This window comes from Diceros bicornis, chromosome 36 (genome assembly GCF_020826845.1).
Source record: "Diceros bicornis minor isolate mBicDic1 chromosome 36, mDicBic1.mat.cur, whole genome shotgun sequence".
Classification (NCBI taxonomy): Eukaryota; Metazoa; Chordata; class Mammalia; order Perissodactyla; family Rhinocerotidae; genus Diceros; species Diceros bicornis.
In genome coordinates, this window is record NC_080775.1 from 6,831,276 (window position 1) to 6,851,579 (window position 20,304).

Genomic DNA, 20,304 nt, shown 5'->3' on the forward strand with positions numbered 1-20,304 from the left:
TTCCCCAGAAACCAAATATACCTGAACTAATTATGCAAAAGTCCGCCAGTTTAACTCCCTCGTTTCTGTTTTTGTTTTAATTACAATGCAGAATCTTAGGGAGACAAACGCAGTCTGAATACACTCCTTAATAGCACACCTCATGGCGTATAATGCAGAATTACTCGTTTCTATCACTATAGGAACAGATTGCGAAACATCTTCCTCCCTCCCTTGGATGATGAGTCTGATTCCTGTCCAGTTCGGAGCACTGAGACAACGCCTTCAGCATAACAGATGTTCCATGAGTATCCACAAAATGAATGAATCGCTGGTGGACGGCACCCAGGGCTGCCGGCAACCTCTTCTGCCAATTTCAGAGGTTCAAGGAGTTAGCATAATTTAGAGTGGGAGAGGAAGTCATCTGTAGAAAAAGATGAAAACCAATCCCTAAAGAGTTTCCTAACAGCCCTTCCCATTAGAAACGGGTACTCCTGGTTATACGTGCTAACACACCTCACATTCCCTGTTGTTTAGACTCATTAACAAAACCTAAGGGTTACAGCCTATTATAGCCTCTAAAAGTTTTTATCCCCTACATAAACTTTTTAAAAGAGTTGAGACCTAAAACTGAAGAAAAACTTCCTAAGAAACACTGTGCTAGTTGTAGGGGATAAAGAGCCCGTGCCTTCCCCCACTCAGACCCATAAAAAACCCCCTGAGTGATGACCACACCTGGGCACAGGTGGGCCTTGGAAAGAGCCCACCGAGGCTCCAGAAAACAGCATCCCAAGTGGCAGGGTGTCACCAAAGCAGCCGTCACGGGCCATGTGGTCAGGACCCGACCTCCCATGGGCCCCTCTCTGCAGCACAGGAGCCTCCCTTTGCACGCCCAGCGCCACCCTAGTGCTGAATGAGTTAGAGATGGCACCAGGTGGCTGGGCCTCCTGGACATGTGGAAATTAGCAGCAGTGCCCTGGACCCCCAGCCCCACCTGGCCTTCCCCTGTGCTCCCGGAAAAGTCTTTCCTGAGAGTCCCTCTGAGGAAGGTCGGTGAAAAGAGAACAACTGGACAGAGTTAGAGCGGAGTTCTAGAAGAGCCAGCACAGGAACATGCCCCCAGCAGAAGCTGAGGCAGGGCCTTCCTAATGCCTTGGAAACATTCTCCAGGAGTCGGCGGAGAGGACAAAACAGGACAGCTCAAAGGGACTCGGGGAACGTTGTTCTATCTATGGCAACTGCACCGCTTCAGACAAACACGGCAGAAGCCTGTGCAGCCCGACGCTGGGCTCAGTAAGGTCAGCAGCCACGGTGCCACCAGCCTGCTCCCGCCTCCCTTGCCTGCAGCTCAGTTGTAGGAAAGGTAATCGATGAGCCGGGGTGGGATGTTCAGCTTGGCGATTTTCTCCAGCCCTCTGACGCCGGTGGCCCTCCTCAAGCTCACCCTGCACAGCTGTGACAGGGTCAGAGGTGTCTCTGGAAAAAGGGAACAGGAAGCACGTGAGGTCAGCTTAAGGAAGCAGCATAACATCTTCCAACTTAATAAACACTCTAAGGTGGAATTGGAAACACCTCCCTTTTCCCAGAGCTAGCACACGTCCTGCATGCCTTCTCTGGAAGGCTACCAGGAAGGACAGCCAGGGACCGAGGACACACGATCAGGAAATGGGATTCCAGTGATGTCCATGGGGATTTCATTTTGTGGGGTTTTTTGTTTCGATTTTCTTTTTTTTTTTTCCATACTGTTATAACTTGGCACACAGATTTGTCAGCAAAGGACGAACCTATGGCTAGGAGCCTTGTTTGTCGAACTTCCGGACAAACGAAGGACGGGGCGGAGGGTTAGTGCCCGGAGGTGCTGGTGCCAGCTCCTGCTGTTCCAGAGCACAGGCTCTGCTCTCACTACCGAGTGCCACAGGCCGCAGGGGAGCCAAGGAGAACGGATGCACACCACAGAACATCTAGCAGACACCAGACGCAAATGCACGTCCTGCTGGCAGAGGGTCAGGGCCTCAGGACTAAAGAAGCAGCCTGGAGCTGGAGGTGCCGGGGGGTGAGCAAACCAGGGCCAGAGATGGAAGATGCTGGAGGTCCCAGGCAGCTGAGGCATGGGACCATTGGCCAAGCAGAGCCTGGCCTCGAGGACTGCCTTTTAGAATGATCCGTGATTGATAAAAACAAATTAACCAGACTATTCCCAATTTATGAAAATGTGTGAAATAAAAAACTCTTTGAAAGAAAAAAAAACTACTGGTGAAATTCATTTTCCCATGTTACTTCTTCCCCCAAATTATTTGGATGCAGAAGAAGAAACATCTTCTGGGAAATAGTTAACCAACAGATAACGGATAGTGTTGCCTCTGAATTCATAATGGATTTTGGTTGGGTAGAGTTGCCAAAAATTTGAATAAATTGACACAGTTTTTTTTCAACTGATAGGTGTTTGAATGCCTCTTGTGAACGTAATCCTGGTAAACTCATTTAAAGATTTGTACCCAAAGAAGAAGTCTTGTTCTTAGCCAGATCATTTGTACTTTGTTTCCTGAAGAGTGAAGGTTGTGTCTATATTACCAGCCTCATATGGAGTTTGCAATTATTTACTCATAAATGATCTGATATATTGCCAGAACAGAGCTTCCTGCATAACTGTCTCTCGTGCAATTCTAAAATACATTGCATCATGCAAACAGCAACAAAAGCAAGAGCCCCCTCACTTTCGTAGTGCTCGAAGCACTTGGCAGGGGCGCTGCTGCTCCACGTGTAGTCGGAGGGTTTCTTCCCCCGGTTGTCCCGTGCGTAGATGTTGCCTCCAAATTCGATGAGCATCTCGATCAGGTCAACGTTCTTCACCTTGGCCGCGTGATGAAGGGCTGTCTCGTGAAGCTTTGCTGCATTCACGTTGGCCCCTGCGGGTCCAGAGCGGGGAACAAATATCACCGAGCAGAGAACGTGGAGCCAAGAGAAACATCAGCTCGTTCTTTTTCATTCAGCACCGTGTACAAAAGCGAACCCCATCCAGGGCACAAAATCAAAACAGACTCTGCTACAGCCTTGTCAGGATGTTTTTCAAAATCCAAAAGCAGGAATTACTTTTTTTTTCTTACAACAAGTGAGCTAAAGTCAGGTAACAGTAATAAAGAAACATAACTGGAAATAGAACCAAAAAGAAGAAAACTAAAACAAAAAAGTCCCCTGTGAGTTAAGAGGCAGTTCTAATGCCCAGTGCAGGCTGTCCCCACAGGTCCCGAGGCTCTGGAAGCTCAGGTTGAGCTACTCAAGCTCTCCTGCCTGTCCTTGCATGCAAACGCACACACACAACCACACCGTGGACACACACACACAGCGACACACATACACACACCATGGGCACAGGACGGAGGCTCTAAAAATGTGCATTGAATGAATGTATATCTTACAAAAACACATACAGAGACACATTAGAATGGTGGGGGTGTGGGGGACAGAGGAAATAAGGGAGAAGGGGGAGAAAGTGGCCTTGTGTGGATTAATGTGCCTTGAACTGAGAGAGCGCGCATGAGCCAGCAAAACAACCGACGCCAGCTGGGCGTTAAAAATCCTCAACTTCATGCTTCAGAGGAAAGAGGTCAAAGCCTGTTCATTATCAAAATCCTGATTCCAAAGCCAAACAGGATTGAAGCAGACTCAGAGTAAGACCTTAGCAAGACATGGGACTGTCACGCACCTTAGCGCACCAAGGACACGGGACGGCAAGCACAAACGGCTCGGCATACACTTGCGGACAAAAGAATAGAGAAGCATGTGACGAGTGCGCGGCGGGCTGGGAAGATGGAAGTCCAGCACGCCTCAACTGGCTCCTTCGGAATGCTGCCAGCAGTTAAATATTTACTGCCCGGATCAGATTAACAACCGCTTCACCATAATAACTGGACTTTCACCTTCCCCAGCCCTCCTCCTCTGCAAAAATAATCTGCAGCTCGGTGACTTGGCCTCACTCCCTACACGAGACCAGCAGCCTTGTATCCACCCCTGGGAGGCACCACACAGCCCCCCAGGGCTCAGCTCCTCCAGCAGGGCCAGGGGCCTCTCTTAAATCTCGTGCGAAAGCACCCACATGCATTTTTTTCTAGAGATGTGGTCCATGGCTTTCATCAGATTATCCACCTAGGTGAGAATCACTACTCTAAAAAGAGTCCATACGCTGTTCTCTTCTCTCTACTTCTCTGTATGTTTGAGATTGCCCATAGTTAAAAAATAGCTTAAGAAAATAAAAAGAATCCATTTAATCTAAGAAGGGATGTCAAAGATCGTCTGAGAAGACTAGACTAGAACCAAGGATTAAGTCCAGAGCTGACAGCGTGGTGGCAGTCAGCGACAGCGAGTGATGCTGACACATCACGGAGCATTCCCCAGGAGAATTCCGTTCACCCCTCGCTCCATTCCCCAGGTGTATAGAAACTCCCATGGAAACAACTGGGTCCCATGCTCAAGGCCGTCATGGACATTGTGGTTGCCCTCCTGTTCCTTTCCAACCCGCCCCACTGAACTGCCACCCTGCAATGTGGGGTCCTAACCTCCAGCTCCCCGTGTGGGCCCTTGCTGGGTTAATCCCTCCCCCCACCCAGGCCCGAGCCAATCAGAATTTGGCGAAGTCTGGCCAAAGGGAAACGTTTGACAGGGACGCAATTCAGGCTGATGGGACATAAGGAGGAATGTGAGGGAGATATCTGGGGAAGAGGTTCTTCCCTCCTCTGAGAAAGCTATCAGAAGCCTCACAAAGTGACATAGATTTCAGCCCAACTCTGCTGCAGCCATTTTACCCCTATTAGGGACGCCATGGGTAGGATCAAGTGGACACTGAGGAAAACAGAACTGCAGAATTAAAAGAAAGTGAGTTCTCCATGACGCTGTTGAACACCTGGGTCAAACTGACCCTGAAACCTGGTCTAGTTCTGATCTTTCCAGTTACCTGAACCCAGAGTTCCCCTCACCCAGGTGAAGCTGGTTTCCTATTACTGACAAAGGAGTGATCACTTCCATAAAGTCCTAACTAATGCAGAAAGGATGTTGGGGATAAAACCATGAATTTGATCCTTTCCTCTTGAGCCACAACAAAAAGAACTAAAGGAAAAATGGAATGAAGGTGTACCGAGCACATATATACCAGACACTCTGCAGAAGGTTGTCGCACTGTAAAATTTTTATGTTAAAAGCTCAACAGCAATAATAGGTAGATACCATAGGTTGATAGAAATGGGGTCCAACCATCTGATGAGTGACTTGCCTAGAAGACCTATGACTGCTTCTAATCTAGATATTTTATCATTGTATAAAAAATAAAAACTACCCCAGTGACTAACCCTACACGAAATGAACCTTTTTCACTGAAAAGACTTAAAAGTGGCACATTAAAGACTCACTAATAGAAAACTACACACAACTTGAACTCAGATGACCGTCATCCAGGGGGAATTCGTAATCTTTCTATTTCTGAACAGTTTTGTTTTTGTTTCCTAAATTGCACCCAGAATGGATGAGACGGCTGAGCTAAAATTTTCCATCAACAAAATATTTCAGTTGGGTTCATAATAAAAACTCCCTGCCAATACCCACTCCAGCTCCATTAGGTAGACAGGTCCTGAATCTAACCTTCAGTTGGTTGGTTTTTATTTTGTTTTTGTTTTTCACCTTGGGAACCTCTCTATCCTGAGCCTTTTCAGAACTGAATTCCAAGTGCTGCCAACTCCATTTTCCATTGGATCCTGTCTCTTCCTAATTTAGACAGCAAGTGTATGAGGCAGGTATTGTGAATGGTCCCCTGTGGCCACTGAAAATAATTGTCCACCACCTACTATGCACCAGGTACTGCAGGAATGTTATCACGAATCCTCCCAATAGCCCTGCAAAATAGGCTTCATTTTTCCAGTTTTATAAATACGGAAACTGAGACCCAAGGTCTCAGTTGGCAAGTAGGAAAAGCCAGCTTCAAACCTAGGCTATCTGAACCCATCACCCAGCTCTCTGCCGGCACACAGCGCAGAAAAACAAAACACCTGCATTGAGCAGAGCAGGTATAAACACTGATGCACCTGCATTGAGCAGAGCAGGTATAAACACAACACACCTGCATTGAGCAGAGCAGGTATAAACACTGACGCACTTGCACTGGGTAGAGCAGGTGTAAACACTGATGCACCTGCACTGGACGAAGAGGGTGTAAACACTGACGTGCCTGCACTGGACGGAGCAGGTGTAAACACTGATGCACCTACACTGGACGGAGCAGGTATAAACACTGATGCACCTGCACTGGACGGAGCAGGTGTAAACACTGAGGCACCTACACTGGACGGAGCAGGTGTAAACACTGATGCACCTGCACTGGAAGGAGCAGGTGTAAACACTGAGGCACCTACACTGGACGGAGCAGGTATAAACACTGAGGCACCTGCACTGGACGGAGCAGGTGTAAACACTGAGGCACCTACACTGGACGGAGCAGGTGTAAACACTGAGGCACCTACACTGAATGGAGCAGGTATAAACACTGATGCACCTGCATTGGATGGAGCAGGTATAAACACTGATGCACCTGCACTGGACGGAGCAGGTGTAAACACTGAGGCACCTACACTGAATGGAGCAGGTATAAACACTGATGCACCTGCATTGGATGGAGCAGGTATAAACAGTGATGCACCGGCACTGAGCAGAGCAGGTATAAACACTGAAGCACCTGCGTTGAGCAGAGCAGGTGTAAACACTGATGCACCTGCATTGGGCAGAGCAGGTATAAATACCAACACACCTGCATTGAGCAGTACTTTGACACAGTCCAGATGCTCCCGGGCACAGGCAACATGCAGTGGGGTCCCAAAATGACAATCGTGCGCTTCCAGATTGGCCCCAAGGTCAATAAGAAGCCTCACACATTCGGAACTTCCTGAAAAGAAATGGAAAAGGATGAAGACTGTCAATGAGCATAAGCATTTGAAATAACAAGCAAGACTGAAGCAGCAGCTAGAATAGGTAAGCCCCATGCTCAGTTGTAGGGGGAGGAGGGAACCAGGACTATATCCCAGGCTAAGAGCAGTTTGTGACCCCTCATGGCCCTAGGGAGCACGGGGCTAGTTGGCCTTTCTCTTGAGAGCCCAACGGTTCTCTAAGCCTACCTGGCAGCGGGAGAAAGGGAGGGCACAGCTGGCCCTCTTGCTGGGAGAACAAAAACTTGAGGAACACCACCTCTTAACAGCCAGAGAAGATTCTCCTCGCTGCCTCCCAGCTCCTCAGTGGGAGAGAAGGTGCTCCCCATCTCCAGGCTGCCTCCTAAGCTGTGTGGGGAGCTCCGAGCTGGAGGTGATGACAGAAAGCTGCTGGCATCCTGGATGAGCGTCCCTAAACTTTCTTACCGGGTTCCCCGCCTGCCTCTTCCCCTGGCTCCTCTCGAGTATCTTTAGCCCAGGTTTGGGTTGAGGTTCATTCTGTCCCAGGCTCCATCCTCTCCCATCACTTCATCATGCTTCGTTGTTGGCAGCTACCAACTTGCCACCACTAGCCCTGAGACCCAGCCCCACCTCTACAGCTGTCTGCTGGCCATTCTCCTCGGGATGTCCTAAGCACTACAAAGTCCCCTCCCTCCCCTCCCTGGGGGCACCTCTTCCTGGCCATCAGGCTCAGTCGTTGGCAGCACTCCCCGCTCAGCCTTGAGTCGGTGTTGACCCCATGCTCTCCTCCCTCTCATATCAAATCCCACTGATTCTCCCCCAGAGTTTCTAGATGAATCCACTCCACTTGGGCTCGAAGAGCTTTGCACTTGGATCACTGCGATGGCCCCCTCTCCACTTCCCCCCACCACTTTAGTCTATCTACTGAAGGGGAGCAGAGCATGCCACCCCAAAACATGCCACTTTGGAATAAGGATTATTTTGAGCTGAGGACAACTGAGAAGAAGCAGATAGAAGAAAAGCTCTCTACCCTCTCCTACTTGCCTAAAAGCAGGACATAATTTTGTAAAGGTGTCCCCTCCCCTCTCTACCAGGAAGGAAAGAAATTAATCAGCAGAGACAACTCTAAGACCCTGACCAGCCCAGAGCCAGCACCAGAGGATTCTACACAACAAACCTCGCTAACTGGCTTTATCTCCCATTAGTCCCCCATATCTTTGCCTTCCCACAATTTGCCCCCCTAGAAACTCAGTCCTTTTCCTTCGTCTTGTCCTTTCTCTATAAAATTATTGTTCTTTGTTAAGATGCTCTGTAAGTCCAAGTTCTAACACTCCTCTGAGTCAGTCATCACTGAGTTCTCCCGCGTGTGAGCACGCTGCACACGTTAACAAACTTCTACTCGAGTTTCTCTTGCTAATCTGTCCTATGTCAGTCTAACTGGCAGGGCCCCAGGCAATGAAGCTAAAATGGGTAAAGGAAAAAAAATTTTTCCCTCCTCTGCACTGTCCATGGATGGCCACTAAACCAACCTTTCAAAAATGTTTTCCTATCATTCAACATCTGCTCAAAAGCCTTAAGAGCTGCCTGTAGCAATTCCCAGTGCCTGCGGGTGACAAAGGATGGCCTAACTGGGAATCGGGCTGTGAAGCAGCAGAGAACAGTGGCCCTGGGTGGAGCCATGGAAGGGCACACCCCACACAGAGACCAACACCGTGCCCGCCAATCAAAATATAGGCCACACGTTTGCAACCTTTGCCCAAAGGAGTAGAATCCAAACCCCTTAGTCTGTCACTTAAAAAGTTTTCCACCAGCTGGTCTTGCCCTAAATTTAGTCCTATCTGTTGTAGCTCCTCTACTGGGAACTTCTGACCCAGTGAGACCAGGACAGCCTTCTGATTCTCCCACCATCTGGAATCAATCCATTCTTGGAGGGCAGTTGAAATCCCACCTGCTGTCTGAGCCTCCAGGCCCAGCACCCCCTCCTCTGAGAGCACCTGTCCTGGGGGATGTGTCTGGGTCTCGTCTCCCAACTCGATCAGGGCCCACAGGGCAAAACGGCAGCAAAGACCGAGTGAGTGGCTGGAGAGTGGACCAGTCTCCAGTGTTGACATCTGAAAGGCACTGAGGGTCAGCCAAGAAATAAAATCCCATCACAGAAACAACAGCTCCCTCATCCTGGATGAGGACTGCATCTCTAGGAGGAAAAGACCAAGAGCCACATACAGAACAGGAGCTCTCCTTCGCCTGCTGATGGCTTCCACTTCCTGTCTCCACTGCTCCCTCCTGCCCAACTCACCGCTCATGCAGGCCTCGTGCAGTGGGGATGCAGTGTACAGGGGTGGGTTGACCTTGGCCCCGTAGGAGAGCAAGAGCTTCACACACTCGATGCTGCCCGAGGCGCAGGCGTCACAGAGCGGGGTGCTGCCGTCGATGTTGCGGGCGTCCACCTTGTGGGGAAGAAGAAACCAGCGTCAGAGGGTGGGGGGGACAATGCACACAACCTGCTTTCTCATCTCGATGCTCATTCATCTTTGCAGAGACACTTCTTAGTCTTTCAAAGAAGTTCTTAGGTTTTCTATTATGTGCTAAAGTGCCTGCCAGGCCAGGGAGTTCAAAAACAGAAGGGAGCATGAGTTGGGGAGTGTCGACTAGCCTATACAGGAGTCACCCTGTTGGGGCTCTTTTCTCTCTCTGGGCAAGATCAACTCAGCCTCTCTCTCACCACCACCCCAAGCACCTAATAAGCACAGAGCAGGCAGAGAGCTCCAGAGTACAAGCTGAGGGAGGCAGCGTATAAAAAAAATGGGTTTTAACTCCAGCCGCAGCTAGGAGTGTCTGAACCAGCTTCACTTGCCTCCTCCAGTTGGAAAATCACAGGGCAGGCGGGGAAAAAGGCAACTCCCCAAACTGGCAGATCCTGCTTAGAATTTGCCCCAATTCAGCTCCTACGTGGGTACACACTGCAGCTTGTTCCAGGTCCTCCTGAATCACCTCCACAGCCAAGCTTTTGGAAAGAGTAAGTGGTGCACAGTCTTTGCTTCTTCCTCAACTCCTAAGCCCTGACACCAGAGCCTACACTCTGGATACGCCGGCTGTCCAGCTGTGTGCTGGCCGGCTCCTACCCACAGCCGACTGGTAAATATCCAGGAATCCCTCCAGCTGGATGCCGCTGGGGGCTGACCTCAGTGTGGTGTGAGTATTTACATCAGAGGAAGCAGCAAATCAGAATCTTGTTTTTGTTCCTTTTTACCTTTTTTCCAGAGAGCCAGTTTGCCAGCATCCTTAGTCATCCTGCTCTCTGAGCCCAAATAGCAGCTCTTGAGCCAAGGCCCCACCAGCCCTCCTAGAGAGCCTGTGTCTGATGTGCACGGCCTGCCCCTGCCCACCTGGGAGCAGGGAGCTCCCTCCGCCATCTTCCTAAAACTGCCTTCTCTTCGATCTCTAGTGACCTCTTGTTAGCCAAGTCCACAACCACACTTACTGGTCCTCAGTGTGCAGCTGGCATAGAGACCGCCCTCCCTCCTCCCTCGGCCTCCACCACACCCCATTCTGGTTTCCTCCTTCCTTTCCTTCTAAGCCTCCTGCGGTGGTTTCTTTCCTTTCCATGCTAATCCCAAGCCTCTTCTTTTCCTCCGAGCTGGCCCCGTCCATTCCCACAGCCACAATCCCAGTCTCAGGGGTCTGTCCTGAAGGGCGGCTCACCTGGGCCCCGGCGGCCAGCAGCAGCTGCACGCACTGCACCTGGCCCCGCAGACTGGCCACGTGCAGGGGCGTGATGGAGTCCACCGTGACCTGGTTGACACAGGCACCGCTCTCAATGAGCTGTTGCAGCTGCAGGGTCTCGCCCCGCTGGGCTGCCTCGTGCACGGGGGTGCGCTCCACCCAGAAACCTGCAAAGAAAAACAGACCTAGATCTAAGACCACGCCACTTCTACCAGGTCAAATGAACATACGGGCAACTCCAGGGACCCTTCACAAAACCCAAGACACTATATACGATCAGGTAATTGGTCCAAACACTCCTACTCAAAATCCTTGAGCGATGCCCACTGCCTGGAGGGTGGAATCCAACGTCTTGGGCATGGTGTATAAGGGTCTGCGTGATCTGGACCTTGTTCACCTCTTTGACTCATCTCCCACCACAGCCCCCAAACAAACCCCACCCTCCCAGCACACTTGTAGCTCATCACTGCCTCCCACCATTTCACACCTGTGTCGCTTTGCATATATTCTTTCTGCCTGAAATGCTCACAGCTGCCCCCACCCCAATCGTCCAGTCTGCAATCTCCTATTGAGACATTACATCCTCCACATGGACCCATTTAAAATATCTCCTTCTTGGGCCGGCCCAGCGGCTTAGTGGTTAAGTGCGCGCACTCTGCTGCTGGAGGCCCAGGTTCGGATCCTGGGCGCGCACCGACGTGCCGCTTCTACAGCCATGCTGAGGCGGCGTCCCACGTACAGCGACTAGAAGGATGTGCAGCTATGGCATACAACTACCTACTGGGGCTTTGGGGGAAAAAATAAAATATCTCCTTCTCTGGGACACTTCTTCTACAAATACTCATGTATACACATTCACAGCATTTCACTGTCCCGCTCCTTGCCTGGGAATGCCTTGAAAGTAGGGACTATGTTCTAATCATTCAATTTAGTGGATTCCTCAGGATTTTCTACATTCAAAATCATGTCATCTGCAAAAAAGAGATAGTTTTGCTTCTTCCTTTCTAAACTGGAAGCCTTTTATTTCTTTTTCTTGCCTAATTACTTTGGCTTGAACTTCTAGCACAATGTTGAATGGGAGTGGGGAGAGTGTACATCCTTGCCTTGTTCCTGGTCTTGGAGCAAAAGTTTCAGTCTTTCACCCTTAAGGATGATGTTAGCTGTCAGTTTTTCATAGATGCCCTTTATCAGGTCAAAGAAGTTTCTATTTATAGTTTGTTGAGTGTTTTTAACATGACAATGTTGGATTTTATCAAATACTTTTTCTGCATATATTGCAATGATCATGATGGCTTTTTTTCTTCTTAATTCTATCAAAATGGTATCTTACATTAATTGATATTCTAATGTTAAGCCAACCATGCATTCCTGGGATAAGTCCCACTTGATCATGGTATATAATCCTTTTTATATGATGTTAGATTTGGTTTGCTAGTGTTTTGTTGATGATTTTGTGTCTATATTCCTAAGTGTCATTTTTCTTGTGATGATGTATTTGTCTGGTTTTGGTATCAAGGTAACAGTGGCCTCATAGAATGAGTTGGGAAGTATTCTCCTAATTTTTATAAGAGTTTATGAAGAGCTGGTATTAAATCTTCAAATGTTGGGTCAAATTCACCTGTGAAGACATCTGGGCCTGGGCTTTCCTTTGTTATAAGTTTTTGTTACTAATTCAATCTCTTCATTTGTTAAAGATCTATTCAGATTTTCTAATTTTTTCAGTCAGTTTTGGGAGTTTATAGTTGGTGTCTTTTTAGGAATTTGTCCCCTTCATCTATGTTATCTAATTTGTTGGCATACAATTTGTTATAGACTGAATTGTGTCCCCCCAAAATTCACATGTTGAAGTCCTAATGTCTAGTACCTCAGGATGTGACTGTATTTGAAGACAGGGTCTTTACAGAAGTAATTAAGTTAAAGTGAGGCCATTAGGGTGGGCCCTAATCCAATCTGACTGGAGTCTTTATTAGAAGAGGAGATTAGGACACACAGAGAGACACCAGGGATGTGCATGAAGAGAAAGGCCCTGTGAGGACACAGCGAGAAGGTGGCCATCTACAAGCCCATGAGAGAGACCGCAGGGGAAACCAAACCTGTCCACACCTTGGTCTGGGACTTCCAGCCTCCAGGGCTGGAGACAATAAATTTCTGTTGTTTAAGCCACCTGTCTATGATATTTTGCTATGGCAGCCCTAGCATACTAATACACAATTGTTCATAGTGGTCCCTTACAATCCTTGTTATTTCTATAAGGCCCATAGTAATGTCCCCTCTTTCATTGCTGATTTTGGTAATTGGAGTCTTCTTTCTTTTTCTTCACTTGGTCAATTTACCTAAAGGTTTGTCAATTTTGTTGATCTTTTCAAAGAAGCAACTTTTGGTTTTGTTGCTATTCTACATTGTTTTTCTGTTCTCTATGTCACTAATTTCCTGTCTAATCTTTATTATTTCTTCCCTTCTGCTTTCTTTAGGTTTAGTTTGCTCTTCTATTTCCAGTGTCTTAAGATGGAAGGTTAGGTTACTGATTTGAGATCTTTATTCTTTTTAATATAGATGTTTACAGCTATAAATTTCCTCTAAGGACTGCCTGAGCTGTTTCTTATATGTTTTTGGTATGTTGTGTCTTCATTTTCATTCATCTCAGACTATCATTGTTCATTTTTGCAATCCAACCTCATAAAGTATGCGTTCAACAAATATATATTGATTAATAGATAAACAGGCACTATCCCAAGGGGAGTAAAATTCTCTAAAATTCCCCTCTTTCTTATACAATGGCTTACCTTTTCTCATCCCTCCTATACCTTCAAGTGGTGGTTCTCAAACTTGCATCAGCAACACCTGGAGAGCTTGTGAAAACGCACAGTGCTGAGCCCCACCCCCAGAGTGTGAGCAGTAGGTCTCTGGTGGGGCGTGAGAATCTGAATTTCTAACAAGCTCCCAGATGATGTTGATGCAGCTGGTCTGGGGACCATGCTTTGAGAACCACTGCTTTAGATGATACTTCTCCCTCTGAATAAAGACCCCTTCTCTCCCCAGCTCTGTCTTTATCCCCAACCCCCCACCTCTCCCCACTTGTCCTAGATAACATCTACTTGTACCTTTCCAGACTGAAATCCAGTGGTTATTTTTTCTGGGAGGCCTTCCCCAACTCAGCCCCATTCACACTGGGACAGCAGCCCCTCCTTTTGCCCCCACAACCAGCCTGTTGGTTCCCACCAGGCGTTATTGTCCTGTGCCCACCACCTGTTTGCCTGCTGTCTGCCACATGGTAGAAACAGACTATATAATGGTCACTGAGGTTGGTTCCCAGACCCATCCATTCCACCCCAGATGAGTGGTCTAAGTCAATCATAGTAATCCCATTTCCTGTGGAACATCGGGCCCAACTCTAGCTAACGAGAAGTGAGAGAGAGCCTGCTGAGAGGTGTCACAGCTGCACAACTCCCTCTCTCCCAAGGCGTTACAGGAGAAGACTGTCTCCTTTCTTCCTCTGGATATTGCCTGGAAGTGAACTCAGAAATACTGCAGCTATCTGGCCACCTGCCTGAGGATGGATCCAATAAGAACGGTAGAGCTGGGAGAGCCAGCAGATGGAAAGCACCACAGCCTTGAGAACCACGGTGAGTGGATGGTCACATGAGGCCTGTGCCCAGTGGACAGTTGGCTTCCTATTATAGGAGAATGATATTTCCTTCCTGTCTCAGCCAGATACAGACAAAAGCATGCTACCTACTAGAGACTGTGAACTCCTCAAATGCAGAAACCATGGCAATGTTTACTCAGCACCCATCACAGCATCTGGGATATAGTGGAGTCTTCTAGACACTTTTTTTAAGATGTCATAAATCACAACGATACTGCACTAATACCGACATATCCTTATTGTCAAGGTTCTACCTCAAGCAGACAAGATCACATTACACACTTCTTCATAATAATCAGTTTCCTTTTATTATTACATCTCCTTAGAAAACCTAATCAACTAGATAGTTCTCAAATCTTATCAGAAGCACTTTTACAAACCATATTTGGGGTGAATTTATTTCCTCCGCAGATGGATCAACTAATCAGTTATGTGTTGAGGACTGTCTGCTCTTAGAGATCATCTCAGTTCTCCACACGCAAGCCCCCTCCCCACCTCTATAGTGGGCAGTCTAGTACCGCAGCCAACAGTCCTCTAGAGCCAGAACTGCTCGGGTCTGAAACAGCTCACCCATTTATCAGCAAGTGTGAGAACTGGCTTCCCTGAGTGTCCGTTTCTTCACCTGTCCGTTGGGATAATAATAATAATTTTATTCATTGGTGGGTTATGAAAATTAAGTGAACAAAAAAGAGTACAAAAAACTTAGTGTGAGGCCTGGCACACAGAGTAAGTGCTCAATAAATGGGGTCCATCTGTAGTGTTTTTACCCACCCCCCCAACTGTACCCATCTGTCTTGCCCATGTGCCAAAGAGCCTGTGTGATCCTATGAGATGGAGACTTGATGGGGGGGATGGGAGGAGGCTAAGGGGGAGCTGAAACACAGAGGAAGATTGGATTCTCACAAAATATAAAAGCCAAGCTTGTGGAACTTGCTACTTATCATCTCAAGAAGGGGAACCCAGTATGTTTCCCCAGTAGTAATTACCAGTAGCCTGAAGGCCTATCTTGGGGGGGTAGAGAAAAGTGGTAATAGATCACTTTAAAGTCAATCTAGGGCGAGCAAAACCCCAAGGGCAGAATGAGCAGTTGTAACTTTTTAAAAGGAACAGAGAGCAGGTCCTGCAGCAAAAAGGAAAGTGAGCTCGACCGCCGCCTGCGCTGTGGAAGGCCCTGAGGCTGAACCGCAGGCGGCCTTGCACGGCTCCCACGTGCCTCCACTCAGCAGCTATCCAGAGAGAGGTAGCATCTTCCACTGCAGTGTTCAAAGACGGATAAGATGTGACCGTTAGCAGTTCATAGTCATGGGCAAGGGGAACGTGCAAATAAAACAACATAATGACTGCAATACTGGAGGAACACTTCATGTTACAGACACTTAGAAACAAGATGACTCAAGTATCCAGAGCCAGTCAGGAAAGCATCCCGGAGGGGGCGGGCTGCAGTGGGGCTGTGACGAGCATCGCTGGTTTGTCTCCATATTCCCAGCACGTGGCACGGTAAATGGCTCCAGGAAGATGCTCATATCCACTCGCTTGTTGAATGAATAAGTGAATGGATGAATGGAAGGAATTACTAAAATGAATTATAAAATCTGGACATGAAATTTTTAAAAGAAAATCTATTTCTTCATGATCAGTCTATAGAGGAAGTGCAACTTACTGGTAACCGTATTTTCTAATGAAGAAACATCAGCTGCAATGGTCTTAGCAGCAGCAATCCAGGGCAGAGATAAGAGGCAGCAGATGTGATAACAAAAAGGGAAAAAAAATTTCTGTGCATCAAAAGGCACAATCAACAGTGAAAAGGCAACCTACAGAATGGGAGAAAACGTTTGCAAATCATATATCTGAAGGGGTTAATGTCCAGAATACACAAAAAAACTCCTACAGGGGCCAGCCCGATGGCACAGCAGTTAAGTGCAGGCTCCGCTGTGGTGGCCCAGGGTTTGCAGCTTCCGGGCGCGCACCAACGCATCACTTGTCAAGCCATGCTGTAGCGGGGTCCCATATAAAGTAGAGGAAGATGGGCATGGATGTTAGCCCAGGGCCAATCTTCCTCAAGAAAAAAGGGGAGGATTGGCAGCGGATGTTAGCTCAGGGCTAGTCCTCCTCACAAAAAAAAATATATATATAACTCAACAACATAAAAACAACCTCATTAAAAAATCAGCAAAGGACTTAGTTATTTCTTCAAAGAAGATATACATATGGCCAACAAGCATATGAAAAGATGGTCAACACCACTAATCATCAGAGAAATGCAAATCAAAACCACAATGAGATATCACCTCACACTCATTAGGATGGCTACCATCAGAAAAACAGAAGATAAATGTTGGTGAGGATGTGGAGAAACTGGAACCCTTGTGCAATGTTGGTGGGAATGTAAAATGGTACATCTGCTGTGGAAAACAGTATTCTGGTTCCTCAAAAAATTTAACATAGAATTACCACACAACCCAAGAATCCCACTTCTGGATAGATACCCAAACAAACTGAAAGCAGGCTCTCAAAGAGACATTTGCACCCTCATGTTCATTGCAGCATTATTCACAACAGCCAAGAGGTGGAAGCAACCCAAATATCCATCAAAGGAGGAATAGATAAGCAAGATGTGTATAAACATACAGTGAAATATTATTCAGCCTTAAAAAGGAAGGAAATCTTGACACACGTTACAACATAGATGAACTTTGAGGACGACATGCTCAGTGAAATAAGCAAGTCATAAAAAGATAATTACTGCAAGAATTCACTTATATGAGATATCTAGAGTAGTAAACTTTGTAGAGACCGAAAGCATGGTGGTTGCCAGGGGCTGGGGGGAGGGGAAAAATGAGGAGTTCTTGTTTAATGGGTACAAAGTTTCAGTACTGCAAGATGAAAAAGTTCTAGAGATGTGTTACACAACGTGCATTCACAACTACTGACTGTACACTTAAAAATGGTTAAGATGGTAAATTTTATGTTTGACCACAATTAAAATTTTTTAAATTACTTTTTAAAGAGAGTAACAAAAAGATGACAGAGGACCTGGGAGTGTGGGAGGTTGTCACTGGTAGCTGGCACCAACCACAGGCTGTCATCAACAGGGGGACAGCTTTACAGCAGGAGGGGAGGGGCAGAGGGGAGGTGGGGACCCCACCCCCTGCATAAAGAATGTGGGGGTCACCTTGTGCCCCACAGAGCTGCATGAAAGGGCCCACTGGCCCTCAGTGGGAAGAGCATCCCCCAGTGAAAAGATGGGGAGGGTCAGTGTGCAATCGTTAACCTTAAAGTAAAAAGACACATCAGCTTGCAATCTGAAAAGGGCGCAGGGAAACACCATACATTAGTCAACCCACTCCCCCGGCCTGACCTCGGGCTTTGTTTCCATCTTGTGCCTGGACCCGGGTTGTGATGAGATGCCCCATCCCTGTGCGATCCCCCTCGGGAGAGGGGCCACCCTGGAAACCTGAGACCCTCCTGTCTGGCAAGTTCCCCCTGGGACTAACATTCCCCCTAAATCCCACCCCTGCCAAATAACTGGTCTCCTAGAACCCCCTCCACCCCCACCCCCACCCCCGCTTTGTGTGTGCTGTCTCCGGCCTGGAACACCCTCCCAGCCCCCTATTCCCCATCCTCTGCCCTTTGGCTGAGTGAGTAAATTCCTCCCCATCCACTAAGACCAAGTTGAATGTCTGCTCCTTCAGAAGCTTTCCAACCTGGAACCCACTCACTCCCTTCTTTTTTTCTTTTGATTAGCCCTGAGCTAACATCTTTTGCCAAACCTCCTCTTTTTGCTGAGGAAGACTGGCCCTGGGCTAACATCCGTGCCCATCTTCCTCTACTTTATATGTGGGACGCCCGCCACAGCATGGCTCGATAAGCAGTGCGTATGTCCACACCCGGGATCCGAACCCGTGAACCCTGGGCCACCGAAGTGGAATGTGCAGACTTAACCACTACACTACCAGGCCAGCTCCACCCACTCCCTTCTTCATGCCATCTCTGTACAAACAGTGGCACACAAACTCCCACATACCTGCATCTGATTTGACTCTCCCATTCTTCCACAAGCATCTTTAGGATAGGACGGGGCCACCCACCCTCCAGTCCCAGCACAGCACCAGACACACAGGTATCAGGTGAATACTCTCCAGAAGCGTGTTTTACTTACCAGATTGAACTTCTTCCCCCTGCAGTTGGGTTTGCCCTCCACCCCGGGGAAGCACCTTCTAGCCCCTTACAGGCCTGCCTGGCCCAGGGCAACCGAGCCATGCCCAAGGCCTCGCCCACTCCAGCTGAGCCAGGTGCAAGGGTGTCAATTACATAGGCGTTTGCTGCAACCAGAGCCGAGGCCACAGTCCCTGGAAGACAGAGCACCTGGGCACTGGTGCTCCAGGACCAACAGGAGCTGCATCCTGGCTCACTCCTGCCTCGACCTTGTGCTTCAGTTCAAGGTCATTTCGAGGTCATGGTGATACCTGTATCATTCTTCATGTTGACCTGCTGCTGGCAAGCCCAAGCTCACGAAGGGCTAAGTGAAAACCTCCGTCTTGGAAACTAGAGTTTCACCAACATCATCCACAAATCTGCCCGAGACTGTAAGGGCCACCCAAGAAGGAATGACAGGGGCTTGAGAACATTTTGCCACTTCTCTGCCCCACAGCATGACCTTATTGATTCAGCCTATGTACCAGACGTGCACCTTTCCAGCTCCCTGCTCCAATGCCCTCTTTACCTTCGCTGGGGCCCCTGACACCCTCACATCTGAGGGCTGGCCTGAGCCCATCCTTCGGGAATGAAGAGGACCCAGTTGAGTACTTCAAGTGGTTCAGCATCAGCCTCCCCTGAGGGAGCTGGGTACGTGGTGACTGAGGAGCCGCAGGAATCACCTAGCTTGTGAGCGCAACTCATCTGTCACTCACAACGAGCTCTGCGACCTGGGGCAAGTTGCTCACCCTCTCAAAGCCTCAGTGTTCTCACGTATAAAATGGAGATATTTTTACTCCGCAGGGTGGCTGTGAGGACTGAATGAAATACTGCCTGGACGTTATTTTGCCTGGACAATCCTAAGCACTCAATAAACGACAGATGCTCTGGCTGTGACGGGATCCTTATCATCATGACAGCTTCTGCTAGTCCTGTTTGGATCTTGGATTCCAGTTCTACTAACTGTCCTTGTGCCATACGAGCCTCCCATTGGACCCCAGTTCCAGTAACTGGATCCCGTGTAAGTCCCAGTACGGAGTCTTACCTGCACGGTTCCAGGGCCCCCTAACACTGGAGCCTGCATCCCTATAAGCTGGTACCAGCTCGCCACCCCTGACTGTTACATGTCCAGGAATTCTGCAGCCAGAAACCACTGGGGGCTCAAAATCAGCCGCAGTGTGAGTATTTACACCAGAGAAAGCAGCAAATCAGAATCTTGCCTTTGTTCCTTTTTTTTTTTTTTCCTTTTTCCTCCAGAGAGCTGATTTGCCAGCATCCCACTTAGTCATCCCAGAGGCGGGAATCCTGCCCTTTGAGGCCCTGCCAGCCCTCCCAGAGATCTGTGTCACTAACGTGCACGGCCTGCCCGGGCCCCCTGCCCACGTGCAGAGCAGGCACTCATCCGTTCTACCAAACTTTCCAGAGGCTATCATCCACGCAGCGCTGTCTGTGCTGGCCGTGACCATGACCCTGACCCCGCTCCAGGCCGCTCGCCCCAAGCTGGGCTGGCCTCTCCCCCAGCCTTAGCTCCACTCTAACAAAGAGACTTTTCCAAACGCCGCAGAGAACACCTTCCCCACAAAGCTGATCCAACATGCTGGCTTTGACTCAGGGTCAACACTATGCTGTACCCCTAAATGTTGCTGGGCCGGGAATTTTGTCCAAAGTATGCCATTAAGAGGAGCCTGGGGTCCTCACTGCAGAAATGTCCTTCTCTGCCGCAGCTGCGCATCGAAAATAATCTGCAGGCTCTGGAATAAGCCCTTCCCCCAAAATACCCCAGGAAACATTCTTGAAATGATGGCCTTCTGCCCTACCCCATCCATAAGTGCAGTGCGA

The 20,304-nt window shown here is 48.5% G+C and overlaps 1 protein-coding gene across 1 annotated transcript in view; it reads right to left on the reverse strand.

Moving 5' to 3' along the window:
* Window positions 1–258: 258 nt before the first annotated feature.
* ASB13 (ankyrin repeat and SOCS box containing 13) overlaps window positions 259–20,304 on the reverse strand; it is a 28,648-nt gene continuing 8,602 nt past the window's right edge. The window contains exons 2-6 of the mRNA XM_058532360.1: window positions 10,605–10,792; window positions 9,199–9,349; window positions 6,767–6,901; window positions 2,694–2,885; window positions 259–1,455 (exon numbers count right to left, since the gene is read on the reverse strand). Of these exons, the coding sequence (XP_058388343.1) occupies window positions 1,328–1,455; window positions 2,694–2,885; window positions 6,767–6,901; window positions 9,199–9,349; window positions 10,605–10,792 (794 nt within the window). The 3' untranslated portion in view covers window positions 259–1,327. The remainder of the gene's footprint in view (window positions 1,456–2,693; window positions 2,886–6,766; window positions 6,902–9,198; window positions 9,350–10,604; window positions 10,793–20,304) is intronic.